General features: G+C 39.7%; 1 protein-coding gene across 1 annotated transcript in view; it reads right to left on the bottom strand.

Annotated features, from left to right (window-relative positions):
• Positions 1–14,819, bottom strand: part of LOC117382974 (adhesion G protein-coupled receptor A3) — a 368,539-nt gene that overhangs the window by 32,856 nt on the left and 320,864 nt on the right. Inside the window, exon 16 of the mRNA XM_055227043.1 lies at positions 8,524–8,647. Within this exon, the coding sequence (XP_055083018.1) occupies positions 8,524–8,647 (124 nt within the window). The remainder of the gene's footprint in view (positions 1–8,523; positions 8,648–14,819) is intronic.

Here is a 14,819-nt window from a genome sequence, read left to right on the forward strand (position 1 = left end):
TAGTCTTGTTCCTTTTGCTAATTCTACTTATTTCTGCCAAATCACGAGCTTGGATTGAACATCGTTATCAGGAAAAATCTGCCATGTTTGAATAGGTGTAGTTTGTAAGTGTGCAAAACTCTTATGGAGATACATTAGCCAAAATCAATATAGAGAAGGAAACAAAAGAGCTGTGGAACAACCCGATAAACTGCTGGGCCAGTACTGGTAAATACATTTCACTCTATATAATTCTATGAGGTGAGACAGCACAATCCCAAGCTCTACTGCCCCAACCACCAAACTCATTCACAAACAGGATAATTCTGCATCTTTATTCTTAACCAAGATCCTAAATCATACACCACCACAAAAGGCCAATTTTCCTTATTACATTACGTTATCATAAAAGGAACAATATGTAACTTTTCTAATGGAGGGTCCAACACATGCTTGTCTACAAGGAGATATAATTGCTTTGCTTGCAATGTTCTACAGCATCGCATTAACTTATCTACGTTACAACAGGATTCGACCCACCAACCTTCTGATCAATGGAAAAACACTCTACCAACTGAGCTACTGTCACCTAGAAAATGGACAGTTTTAATGCCATACTGTGTAACTCTGTTGGAAAAACAATAACATCCTCCAGAAAAGTTGCGTAGTACACCTTTAACCTTAATTGATACTAACTTATTGGCAGTAGATGTTCTTTCTAATACACTTATCCACCTTTATCCATGTTTGGAACTGAGCAAAAGGAATAGTTTTTTCTTGGCTTCCTCGGCTTTCAGTCATTTTTTGAATACATACAATCTGTATATTTCCCAGTATACCACACATAGCTTAGCAACCACATTAAACTAGCCAAAATTGAAACAAACGAAGCTAACGCGTTTTAGAATCTACCACTGACACTTCTGTAGCTTGTGGACTACATTTCCCTTGATTAGGCACTCAGACGGCAGTAGTGCCAGTGCAGTCCATCTCTGTCTGTGAGGTTCAGCTGAGGTGAGGAGTCAGTGGAAGATTCTGTTTTGTGCTCAGAACCCGAAGAGCTCGACTATCAATCACCCAAAGCACAAATCCACCCGGAGCTTTTGGCCCTCCACCATCTTCCCGACACTTATTTTAACACACGGCTACCTCAAAAACAAAAATAGAGCAGTACATGGGTCTAGTAGTAAGTCTGTCAATGAGGTTTAGCACTAAAAGCTAAGATTTGTGTGAGGCTTTCAGAAGTAAAATGACAAAATTGTTAAAAATGAGCAGTGTGTACCATGGAAATGCAGCTTTTCATAATTTTTAGAAAGAGATATTTGAAGATATTTGATAGAGGACATCTGAATTGTTAATATGTCTGTGAGTAGCCACGAAAACCTGTACTGTAGTAAGACTACTCCTATGTAAAATACTGTGATAGTATACAGCACATCACAGATACTTAATATATTGAAAGTAAAGCAGGCTCATATTGTTTATTTGTATTATACCTTAAAGTGACTGAGCTCCAGTCACATGGAAGGAGCTTGGAGTAGAGTCGCTGCTCCTTCGCATTGAGCGGAACCAGCTGAGGTGGCCCAGGCACCTGCTCCGGATACCTCCTGGATGCCAACTCCAGGGAGGTGTTTGGAAGGTGACCTGGGAACACCATGGGGTCCCACAAGAGGAGCTGGAGGAAGTGTCTGGGGTGAGGAAAGTCTGGGGTGTTTGCTTAGAATGATGCCTCAGTGGAAGAAAATGGAAGGATTGCTTAAATTCAAGTACTACTATAGTTGATGTTATTGCTATCACTGTACTAAACAATTTACAAGCACCAACTGAGGTAAAAACAGATTAATATGCAAAAAAAAACAACAGAAAAATAAATAGAAATTTACATATTGGTGCCACAGCGGTTGGCACTTCAGCCCTGCAACAAGAAGGTCCTGGGTTTAAGTTCTGGGCTGTGTGTTAAAGCGTTCTTACACCTTGCAAAATAACATGTAATTTCAAAGCAACATAACAACATTAACAACAAGTATGAATGTAAAATGTACCTCTGTTTTACTTAGCCTTTAGATTTGTTGTTCAGCAAACCGAAAATGACCTATCCCTCAAATGATGTTGTGCTGAAAGTTTCAGTGGAAAAATGACTTGAAAAATGTGTTTGAGCCACCCACCAGTGACCTCGCTCCAGGACAATGGCCAAGAGGGATGGAGGGAGGGAGAGAGTGAGAGACAGAGAGACATAGAGAAAGAGAGGGAGTGGGTTGAGTCATGGGCCTATTCACAAACACTTTGGTAAAAAGACTGTCCACTTCACTCAGCCAAAGTATAAAAGACCTCAGGAGTGGGCACCATTCACAATACTGCACAATACTGCACTCCTACGACCCACATACTACTAATACCAGTTCAAATTATGGACGTCGGTTCAGAACTAAACTAAGCACATTTTATATAATGCAGTTTGTTCTTTTTAAGCACTTGTTTTTCAGCACTTTTGTAAATTTTGGCTGTTTTAAATGTGCTCTATGAATACATTTTGATTTGAACGTATTTGTGTTCCAAGTTTTGAAATCTGGATAATGTTTTGTCATTCAGAAGTAATTTTCAATCCAAAGCTAGAATTCATACTATCCTACAGGAGTTACAACATGAAATTTGCTATGGAATTGCTTTTCTTGCTAGTTATGCTTCATTTTAGACTTTTTCATGCTCTCATCCCAACATATTTTGGCAACGTATCAGTCTCTTAGCTCCGGGATTGCGACTGGCAACTAGACAGAGGCACAGAGGTTTTCATAAAGTGCTGTTTTTACAATGCAATCTATGGGAGAACAAACAAAACTCATATACAAGAATAAAGTCAGGTACCCAAAGTAGTATCATAATTCAACCATAGAGGACAGTATGACTATTTGAGAGAGGCAGAGCTGAGGCACGTTTGACCGTGTGGCCTGTACAATAAATGTCAGGAGCAGTAAAGGGTCACAGTGCAGTGTGTAATCCCTGCCACCTGTCGGGTTACTCTGTCATCTACACTGATCAATGCTCATCTCCGAGACACTCAGCCCACAACTGGGTTAATGATAAATATCCTGGGCAGCGCCGTAGCTTCCTGCTCCTCTGTCCCTCCCACTCCACTCTCACCCCTCCCACTCCACTCTCACTGGGTGCTGGGTGCAAATGCCCAGAGACCCATTTACAAATCTTGAGCTAGTCTTGGTCACGACGACCTTAGCTGAAGGATGTGACCTATTGTTTTTTTTTTTGTTATAGTGATATTAGAAACAATACCAACAATAAAAGACATTAGACATTTTGACTTGAGGGAAGAGGGGGTGCATACATCCAGATTTGAAAGAGGTGACGAGACAGTAAGAATGGCATCTGTTCTTATCTGAGTATCTTATTGTATCTACCATATTTTCCAGAGGATAAATCGCATCCGAGTATAAGTTGCACCCCCGGCCAAACTATTAAAAAGTGTGACTTATAGTCCGAAAAATATGGTATATGGCGTTTTCCCCCCTTTTTATATGTATATTACCCTTTTCTCCTTCCTTCCCTCTTACAATGTGACATACTGTACACATTTTGGGTTGATGGTGCAAACCGGGGTGCTCGGAGGAAATCTACCCATGGGGAGAACCTACATGAATTCAAGTATTTGTACAACATCACAACAGCTCTCATTATAACCACATTCTACCACTTCACCACTGGAACCTTGAGGACATCAGTGGACAGTAATGAAAACACATTGCATTGCTTCTCCCAAAAGTCGACATTTTGACTTCTGTTTGCGGTGTTCAGTATTAAGTAGTTCAATTTGTCCCCCAAAAATCAAGACAAAGTACCTCATGATGAAACCCACCAACTCTAATGACAACATCTGACGCTAAAACACTTGCTTCTGAACTGTCCATCAACACACCCCAGGCTAAATCAGAATAAATTATGTATGCATCTGGGGAGAGTTGTCAGAGTTCACTCAAATCTTACTTAAATGATTTTCTGCGAGACACGGGCCGCATCCCATTTTTCATCCTTTGTCTTTTCCTGTTTTCCGGCCTCATCGCTGAACATTTCTCATTATCTCCAAAACAGCTGAGAGCGAGTGGGTGACTGCTTACAAGCCAAAAGCATGACGGCACATTTGTTACTCGGGGGAAAAGATAGAGCCGGAGAAAATGAAAGCAAAGGAAAAGGAAGACAAGCTTAAAAAGAATAAGATTAAAATGTGGATGTCAAAAATGTATTGTACAAATATAGCGGAAGAGGTCTCTGCAGTGTTATATTTGTTTGTGCGTTTAGTTGCTGCTTTAATTGGAGGTGACTACTGTAGGTGTTGGCATGAGGGGAAAAGCATTATCCCAAAACCTGAAAATTAAAAAGATTGTTTAAGGTTTTGCTTCTAGTTTCTCAAAAAGTAACGCACTGACAAACTTGTGTCTGTGCGGTGTGGCAAATACACCTGTCACAAATACTGCTATATCAACTGATCCTTAGAGCTACCATCTGTAATTAGACTGGCTGACCCGCCCCCTTGTTGTATTCTCACATATCACCACTAGATGCTGTCTACATTATTGCTCTCTGACAGTGTGCCAGCTTTGGTCTGACAGAAGAAGACCAGAGAGCACAGGTGAGTCTAAACAAAGGTCAAATTGAGGGGAGGGGGGAACAGGTTTCACTTCGGACAACTATTGGTGAAAAATAAATGAACAAACATACAGATGGTAGATTTAACTTCTTAAAAAAAACGTTCACGGTTAATTATAATTTCATTCTGCTACTTATCTGTTGCCATACTGTACATTTTAAAAAGCTTTACAGGGATTATTATTGCTGCACACACTTGATTGTATGTGTATAATAAACAGAAAACATAGAAAACGACAACAATTTCTCCAGCCCTGCAACTATAGCAAGAAAAGAATGCATTATTAGAAGGTGTTAAGGAAATGAAATATCTAAAAAAAACATCCAGAAGTATTTTTGAAGTAACTGAATGCACTTAAAATAGGAGAGTAGGCCTGTCACGATAACACATTTTGAAGCAAGATATATCGCTACACAGAAACACTGCAATAAACGATAATATTGAAGCTACTTTATGCCACTGATTAAGATTAAAATAAAGCAAATTAATCAGTGCAAAATAAATAAATAAAGCAAAATAATCCCTTTTAAAATTGACAGTATCATTAAAAGGCCTGAGCTGCAGCAAATAAATAGCAGAATGAACCGATAATTAGTCATAAAAGTGGCTTATTCAAACTTATACAGCTCAAATCTTTTCGTATTACAACTAAAACAACAAAAATATCCCTAATTTTTGTACACATGGTAAATACTGAGCCCCCAAATATATTGTTCCAGCTGTCACATATTGAACGATAAGTCGATGTAGTATTTATTTACAGGCCTAAAGGAGAGGGGGTCTCGATTAGTGCAACCCCAAAGGAGGAGTTACGACATGAAACCATCTCTAGAATTTGTTAGACTCGTTTTTGGGTCATTGTAGTTTTCTTTTTTTCAGATGGAGAAGCAAAACATGGCCCGCTATCACACAGCTAACACGCTCTCATCCCAAAAACACATTTTCGCAAGAGATCAAGCTCTTTCTTCTGGGATTGCGATTGACAGCTAGATGCAGACACCACACAAGTAGTCTGATTTTGTCATAAAAGAGGAGACAAGTAACTGAAATGTCCCTGAACATGGAGCCTTCTACTCTGTGAAGTGGGTATAAATTAGCATGAGGTCAGTGTAAATCAACTGACGCGCGTTGATTATTATTTAATGACTGTTTCCTATTAAACATGAACCGTGTCCATCTGAGATTAAAACAGGGCAGAGAATGTATTGTGGATGTCAATACCCGAGTGCAGCTCCTCTTCCTCTGCTCTGAAACATTGATATTCCATGTACCAGTGGTTTTGCAGAAACACCACATAAATATTGATTTGGCTGAAAACACAGGTTGGGTGGTTTTCTTTACCCACAATATGTTCAAGCCAGTCTGTCGGTGAAATGACAGAGGAACGAGCCACCACGACCTGAAATTAAACCAAATACCGCTCGGAAAATCTGGAAACTCAACAGTCTGGACTGAAGTACACAATGGCGGTAATAAAGAGCAAATAGGACTAAACCAGAAGTAAACCGGATTAAAAGAGTTAAAGTAAACAGAGATCTAATTGGGTTGAAAGTATAAACCAGGCATTAATAAAATATGTAAATTTGATCTAAATAATTAAAGAAAGCTGCCAATAGAACTTTTTAATTAAAAAAAGTAAAAAACTAAATCTGGACAAAGGTAGGTCTTCCCCTGAACAATCAAATCAAATTAAATTAAGTAAACACACTGCATTAATCATGGCCTGGGAATGCCTTGGCGTCCCACCTGAGGAGCTGGAGGACATGTCTGGGGTGAGGGAAGTCGCCTGAGTCCCCTGTTTAGACTGCTGACCCCCGCGACCCGCCCCGGATAAGCAGAAGTAGATGGATGAACACAACAGCACCTTCATAATTTCATTTAATTTGTACTAAATGCATATCTAAAACTGAACAATCTCAAGTATTAGTAAAGCTACACTATGTAACTTTTCAATTGTAGGGGTTTTTATTGCTTAAAATTCATTGGAAAAAAATGTGTACTTACTATGAGCAGGTTCACTTTTCCTGAGATATATGGGTTAAATGCCCTACAGTAGAACCTTTTAAGCAAAGCATTAACATCTCCATGGAGACAAGCATGTGGTGGACAATCTACCAGAAAAGTTACATACTGCACTTTTAGGGCATCTTCTCGGTTGCGCAGTCACCACATCAAAATTGGGATTAACTGGAGCGAATCAGGACTAGACAAAAAATAAAGAAGGGCTGGAGCGTAGGGTTGGATGATATGCCAAAAAATGTATGTCAGTTTCGATTTGATCATAATTCATGCCTTGTTAGTATATTTTATACTTGTTTGTCCATCAGTTCAAATCCCACTCCTGACATAAACATCTCTGTCACTTATTCAAAGCATGATGGAGGATAACCAATAGGAGGTGTGGGTGGAGAATAAGTGTTTGTTTTTGACCACAGAGCCGCATTAAACAGTAAAAAAAAGGGAATCATGATATGCTGATTTAACTACTAGACTTAAACTAGGCCCAAAGTGAACACACACTAAAGAAATACATGAAAAAGAACTCATTAATTCGATATTCCCTGAAAGACTCACGTTCACACATATTCCATAAGACACATATTCACATAACATGCTGGTTATGACCTCGGGTAACACTGCAGGACAATGACGATGGCTGTATTTACAAGAGCATCAATCACCAGCCTGTGCAATGACACTTAAGCAACAAGGGTGACCACTTCCACACAACATACCCCATAGAATAACAAGAGAAGCAAGAAGAGCATAGAAAACATTCAATAGCCAAAGCCGGGTCAATGCTGAGCTGCCCGTCTCACTGTTCCCAACGCATCAATACACATTTACAATCTATGTTACAAGAAAAGACTAGCATTATTGGGACAAATGAAAGGACAAAACCAGGACTGGACTCAACCGACTGAAGAGAAAATAGTAAAAGCAAAGTTACCATCTTAACAGTTGCCATCAGTTTGGTTCATAGTGCTTGGAGAAAGTGGAAGTAATTTATTCATTTATACTAGAAATCTAAACATGGGATGAACCAAGACTAAACCAGAACTAAACTAAGACTAGACCAGAGCTGACCCTTGACCAAACGCATTAGAACAGCGACAAAACTAGGGCCTATGTTGTTATAAAAGTCCATTGCAATCATAAACTACATCTACAAATGGACATAGCTAATCTGCTAGCCGTCATGTTCCATCGACTCTCGCTCCAATTCACTTTCTATTGAAAAACGTTGCCATTCTCTTCGTAAATCCTGCTGTCATGCTCGTCATTTTGGTCATAAAACGTTCATATTAACCCGCTCTACGTGATCCTGGTATTTTTATTTTGCTATTGTGGCTGTAAATCAAGATATGAACATTAATAACAGACGAATCAGGAGCTTTCGCCAAGGGTGCTCCTGCTATCGTTAGCAACAGATTTCGTAAGCGCCCGCTCCGTGCTAAACCAGCGGTGCGGGCGGGGAGGGGTGTTACGTTCAATAGCCTCGCTCCAGATTGGCTCTTTGGTTGCTATGATACTCGCAGTCAGAATTCCAAATATGAAATTCTGCTCCAATAACTACTAGAATCGATGAGCTTTATTTGGCTGGAGCTGAGCGGTATGGGGACGTCACACTCCCTTAGTCCACTTCGTCATACGGCCTATGATTGCAACACATGAAAATTGTAACAGATTCTCCTCATGAGAAGAAATAAAAGTCTGAGATACATTTGGAAAGACCTAAACCAGAACTAACCATGTACATCGCAACCATATAAGATACAATTATAGACTGGGTTGGCTCATTGTTTTCTCTTACCCCTCATTGAAACCGCAACTCAGTCCTGCTCTATAATCATTTCAATGGTCCAATGAAAAAGGGGGCGTCGACTCACCGCCTGACAGATGATGGGGTACTTGATTCGATTGATGCCTCCAGCGAACACCGCGAAGGTCAGGGCCGTGTGGAAGCAGAAGTTTAGTAGTGTGTGCCATCCTTTTCGGCTAATCCGGATCGCACTGGAAATAAACAGCAAACACATAAGTAAATAAATAAATATAGCTGCATCGATGCGAGTTGTGTCTTCAGGCTTTTGGTGAGAACAGAGGATACACAGTGGAGATTGGTATTGGGTTTTGAAGGTAGAGAGTATTACTCACAGCGTGAATGAGTCAATACAAGATTTGGTGAGGGCTTAAAAGGTAAATAAAATACAAAAATTCACAGTGCACATTTAAATAGAAGTAGTTCATTTTGAAAAGTTTGCAGTGGTTCAAAGTTAGTCCTCACTTCCCTAAAACATTCTGAGCATCCCTAATTATTCACCACAATGAGTTTGTAAGTGCTTTTCACAGCTTTGAGAGGCCAGAGTCGAGTTTTACATGGTGATGGTAACAACAACTAGCATGCTAACAGTGCACCAGCATTAATTCCTGGTTTGCAGATGTGAAAATATGCTTTAAAAATTAGATGCAGACAACACACAGTGGTCTTATTTTGACCCTAAAAGCTGCTTTTACAATATTTCAGTACTGGGACAAAACAAATTTGACTTAATTATGTGAAAAAATTGTGCACAATCCCTTTAATCTTGGCACCTCCTCATTTAGCCCAAAACACAAATGGTGTCACCTGATAGCATTGAGTGTTACATTTAGAAGTATTTGAAGTCTGTAAAAATAAATACAAATAAAATAATAAATTAATAATAATAATAATAATAATAACAATAATAACAATAATAACAATAATAATAATAATAATAATAATAATAATAATAATAATAATAATAATAATAATAATAAATACAATTTCAAAAAGATTCAATGTATGGTTTTCAAATAAAAAAATCTAAAACCCGCCGACATTACAATATTCCGTTCATAAATTAAGACTCCCATTCTACTTTGACTAACACAGAGTTGGGATAGAGGTATGCACTCACTGAAGCACCGCAGAGGCAGAAAAGAAGCACACTCACTCATTAAACAGAACAACCTGCAGCACTGACCTTCACACACATTCTCCACCAAACCAATTTAAAATAACAACGTCTCAGAATAAGGAAATGCAACAGATCAATACAATGTGCTTTAGATACATGTATTCCTCTGCAGCTGAAATCTCTGTTTACTTCTGTTATGATCAAAATGTCTGACAAGAACATAGCCATGAAAACATACCATCAATACTGACCAATTAAGACGACTATTCATTGATTCACTGTGACTATAGTGAAAGTGAAAGAACCGTGATGCCATTACAGTATGTCAGTCTTGCATCGTTAGTATTTGTTTCTTTCATGGAGACAAGCAGGTGGTGTATCGTCTACTAGAAAAGTTACACAGTACACTTTAAAGGGTCTATATTATGTCTTCTGATCTATGTTTTAATTGTAATGTTGTTTCCTCATCAAAAACATGCCTTCAGTTGTGTTTTCTTCAATTTTTCAATCAATTTTGTATAATATAAGGCCTTTTAGTACATTGATGTAATTTGTGATGGTAAAGTGAAATGTTTTAAAAAATATGAACCCACAAATCTCAAAATTGCTATTAGTTCCCTGCATGACATGAAAAAGCGTCTCACTTTCCTCCCACTTCTATGACAATTGTTAAAACATTTTGAAATCAGCTTCACAATTTGGCATAAATAATAAGTGTAATGTTATTGTTTCTGACAGTTTTATTCCTGACAGTTGTGTCTCTGCCGCGGTTCAATATTTGAGTGAGAAAAGGGACTAAGTGGGCGGGAACAGAGCAGTTCATTCTGAAACATGTAAATAATAGTATTGCATCAGTTGTTTACAGGCACTCAAAGTCGCTGTATCATTTTGTGCATTATTCTGTCGCTCCATACTCCGTGGTTATGACTCAGTAGCTCTCAAACGTTTTTTTCCGAGTACAGCTAAAGAAAAGATCTGGCTTTTCAGGTACTTTCCAGGTACCACCAGATCCAAACCAGGTCTATATTAGAACTATTCCAGGTCTAATATTGGACAAAAGCAGGTCTACATCTACCTGGACTACATCATTGCCAATGTAGTTCTAAACAAAAACAATCAAATAAATAAAAATATCCAAGGGAGGATAAAAAAAAACGCACACGACATCCACAAAAAGTTGACACAGTGTCTTGCCTAAGGACACACCAACAGGTTGCCCTAAGCCGCTGCTGCCCCCTGTGACATCATCTGGTATTCTTTGTTTTTTTTAATCTATTTTAAGGAAAGTTTATATTCTTAAAGTGACCCATGTTACGCGATTTTCTGATTCTGGAGTTGCGTTTTGCTTCATTTACACATGTTTAACACACAAACGCTGCATATTTTACTCTTAAGTATTTTTCTCAAACTGGAAACACTCTGCTCCCCCTTGCGATGTCACGTGGTAATACAGGAAGTGCTCCACTGTGTTTTTAAACCCCAGACACCTTCACTCGACTGCAATCTCTACTTAACAAAAGGTAAAAGGAGCTGTTAACTTGAAAACTACCACTTGATGACATCACACGGTGGAACAGAGCATCGGAGGTGTTGACAAAACTAATAATAAAGGGTTACTCAAACGTGTGAATGAAACAAAACACAACTCCAGGCAGGTTTTTGAGGAGGTAGCAACATTATGCATGGCTTAAAGCTCACAAGAGTCCATTTTGTGTAATATAGGACCCTTAAGGGACAGGCAGCACCATCTTCACACCATAGACATCACTTTTATGTTTATATCCTGGGGGGAAAAGCATCTGTCAGAATTACAATTACTTTGAGTGTTATCCTCCGCCCTGCCAGTTTATATGGGTTTGGACTAGTGTGTTTATTCTCTGTTTTATACATAGGAGTTATTGTACTGGTGTGGGCAGGGCAATAATGGGATGTTTTCTTGCTGGTGGCTGGTATTGAAATATGGTGTTAGGGCTTTACTGAAGCAAGGAGAGGAGCACTTAACCCACATTACTCCTTTTTTAGATGTTTCAGAGAGAGGGGGGAGGGAGAGAGGCAGGGAGGGAGAGAAAAGAGAGAAAGATGGATAGAGTGAAAGAGCCAGAGAGAAAAAAGTGAATGGGAAGGGAGAAAATTTGATAAAGAAGAGAAATACGATGGGGGAAAGGGAGAGAAAGAGAGGACGGAGGGAGAGAGAGGGGTAAGAAAAGAAAGACGAAGAGACAAGGAAGGAGCAAAAGAGAGAGAAAGAAAGAGGGAGAGAGGAGAGACAGGAGAGAGGTGAAGAGAAAAAATAAGAGCGATGTAGAAGGAAGACGGAGACAAATAAATAGCTAGAAAGAAAAAAAGCGAGGGGTGAGAAGAGAAAGGGGGAGAGGTTGGGGAATGGAAGGAAAGAGGGGAGGAAAGGAAGAGACAAATTAGTGAGAGAGGGTTAGACAGATATAAGAGAGATGGGGTAATGTAAGATAGAGAGCGAGAGATGAAGAAAGAGAGTTGGAGAGATGAGAGAGCAGGGAAAGAAGCAAATGGAGTGAGAGGGAGGTGGAAGAGAGAGAGAGCAATGGCTGGAGAGAAGAAAAGAGAGAGGGCATGAAACAAGGAAGGAGGGAGAAGAGAGGGGGAGAGAAGAACAGAGAGGAAGGACAATATAGAGAACAGAGGGTGAAGGGACAGAAAGAGGGGAGAAGTGAGAAAGAATGAGGAATGAGGGGGGGTGCGAAGAGAAAGAGGAAGAGAGTAAGAAGGAGCGATATGGAGAAGAGAGGTGGAGGAGAGAGAGGGGTGAGAAGAGAAAGAGGGAGAGACTGGGGGATAGAAGAACAGAGGGGAGGAAATGAAGAGTCAGAAGAGAAAATAGTGAGGGAAAGTAAGACAGAGATAAAAGAGAGATAGGGTTAGAAGAGTTAGAGAGCGATGAAGGAAGACAGATGGAGAGATGAGAGAGGAGGGAAAAGAAAAAAATAGAAAGAGACAGATGGGGTGGAGGAAAGAGAGGGAGATAAAGAAATAGCTAGAGAGAGGAGAGAGGGCATGAAACAAGGAAGGAGAGAAGAAGAGGGAGGAAGGATGATATGGAGAAATAAGAGGGTGAACAGATAGAGAGGGGAGAGAAGAGAGAGAACGATAGAAAGAGGGAGAGAGAGAAAGGGAAGTAGGTCGCACAATGGCAACATGTTTGTCAGCTGGCGACAATTAACTCCCTGTCTTTTCTTTTTAATTACAGGGCTGCGTCAAAGCTCTGAGGTTTAATTATGAAGACTGCAGCAGCCCAGTGTCTCCAATCACCTCTTTAACAGTCATAGAGAGAGAAGGGACAGGCAGGAGAGCTGTACACATCTACTGTATGTGTGTCCTAAAGACTAACCCGCCTTACAGCCCTCGCTTTGGTCATATATATAGATTTTTCCTTTTATTTCATTTAAATTACTCTTTAAGTTAAAAACTCCACTGGGGGAGATGCAGAGAGTTGTTTAAATTTACATTGATAAGCAGGGTAATGCCTGGTTAGTACTTGGATGAGAGACCGCTGGGAATACCAGGTGCCACAGTGAAGCAGCAGTAGCTCCAGCGCAAATACTGTTAGAGACGACAGTAGCTCGGTTGGTAGAGCGTTTTGTTCACTGATCCCACAGGTTGGCAGTGCAATTCTAGCTCCCACAAATGAATGCGGTTGTTGTGTCCTTGGGCAAGACACTTAATACAGTTCGCTCCAAGTGTCTGCATATGCTAGTGTGTGAATGGGTGAGTGGTTCCTTGATATAAAGCGCTTTGAGTGCCTTGAGGGTGGAAAAGCGCTATATAAAAATGTGACCGTTCACCATTTACTGTTGTGTCCTAAGGCAAGACACTTCAGCTCCATTGCCTAGTGTGAATGTGGTGTGTGGGTGAGTGTTGGTGGAGGCTGAAGGGTGCGTTAGTAGCTCACCACCACCAAGTATGGAGTAAATGAATATTGCAAAACATTATAAAGCAGTGTCAGTGTTGAGTGTCTAGAAAACAGCTTTATGTTGTTATTATTATTATTATTATTATTATTATTATTATTATTATTATTATTATTATTATTATTATTATTATTATTATTATTATTATTTTGGGTTTGAAACCAGTGCATGGTACAGTGTGTATCAGTGCTACTTATTGTCTGAATATAGTGTACTACATCCAGGGGAGTCGATAGGAGGGGAAACAAAGGGGTCTGTTTTCCCAGGAGCTCATAATTGAACCATCTTTGTTTCTATTCTTTATATTAGATGGGGGCCCAAGTGAGGCTTCTTGCCCCAGGCCCCCACATTTCTGTTGACGGGTCTGACTCTTCATCCTCTGCATTAGTCCCATCCTCCATTTGTAGCAGATTCATAATCACGTGCATGGTTAAAGTTGAGATTAAATTTAAAGCAGACCTATTATGCAAAGTCGACTTTTCAGAGCTTTTAACTATTTACCCTCTCAAAGTTGTATTTGAAGAGATTCATGCATGTTTGAGCAATCTTTAATCACTTATTTTTCAGACGCCATATTGCCGATTAACTCCAGTTTTCACCTTCACCGGCATATACCCACTGCTCTGTACTTACTTCGTTCTTCAATGTTATTTATTAATCGGTGATACATGTAGGATTTGGCAGAATAATGAAAAAAAAAAATCTGCTACTCGCTAATACCTTTGTTGTGATGACGTTTACTGCGACATCAGCTCCCATTGGGCACTGCAGTTTTCGACTACGGTACTCAACGGACCTGTTTCTGTTATTAAGTAATTTTAGATGCATAGTGTGATTTAAAATGTGCAAATTATAACAGAAGATTATACCAACATAGCAGACACAAGCACAATAGGTCTTCTTTAACCCTATAGCGTCGGATGCTATCGTCTCCGTTCGAGCGCAGTTGCGGACTTTCCATTACCGTAACTCCGCAATCAACTGTGCTCTCATGTAAATTCAAACGGCGTCTCAAAGCAGAGGCATGGGGCTCTTTAAATATGTCACTGTCATTACGGTAATCTGCTTACGTTGCCCCTCGAAGGTGACGAATCAGAGCGCAGGTTCCACGGGGATTTTCCCAGTCACTTATTCGATGCGTCAAAAGAAAAGCACAGATGGATATGTAAAATAGAGGTGGTTGTGTGAAAAAATGCAATACATTCTGATACTTCCTTTAACATGATTTTTATGGCTAAAAAAGGATAAAAGTCTAAGCGAGCTAAACAAGTCTATAATGTGCTCAGTCCTTAAAATAATCAG

Source organism: Periophthalmus magnuspinnatus, chromosome 15 (genome assembly GCF_009829125.3).
Source record: "Periophthalmus magnuspinnatus isolate fPerMag1 chromosome 15, fPerMag1.2.pri, whole genome shotgun sequence".
Taxonomy (NCBI): Eukaryota; Metazoa; Chordata; class Actinopteri; order Gobiiformes; family Gobiidae; genus Periophthalmus; species Periophthalmus magnuspinnatus.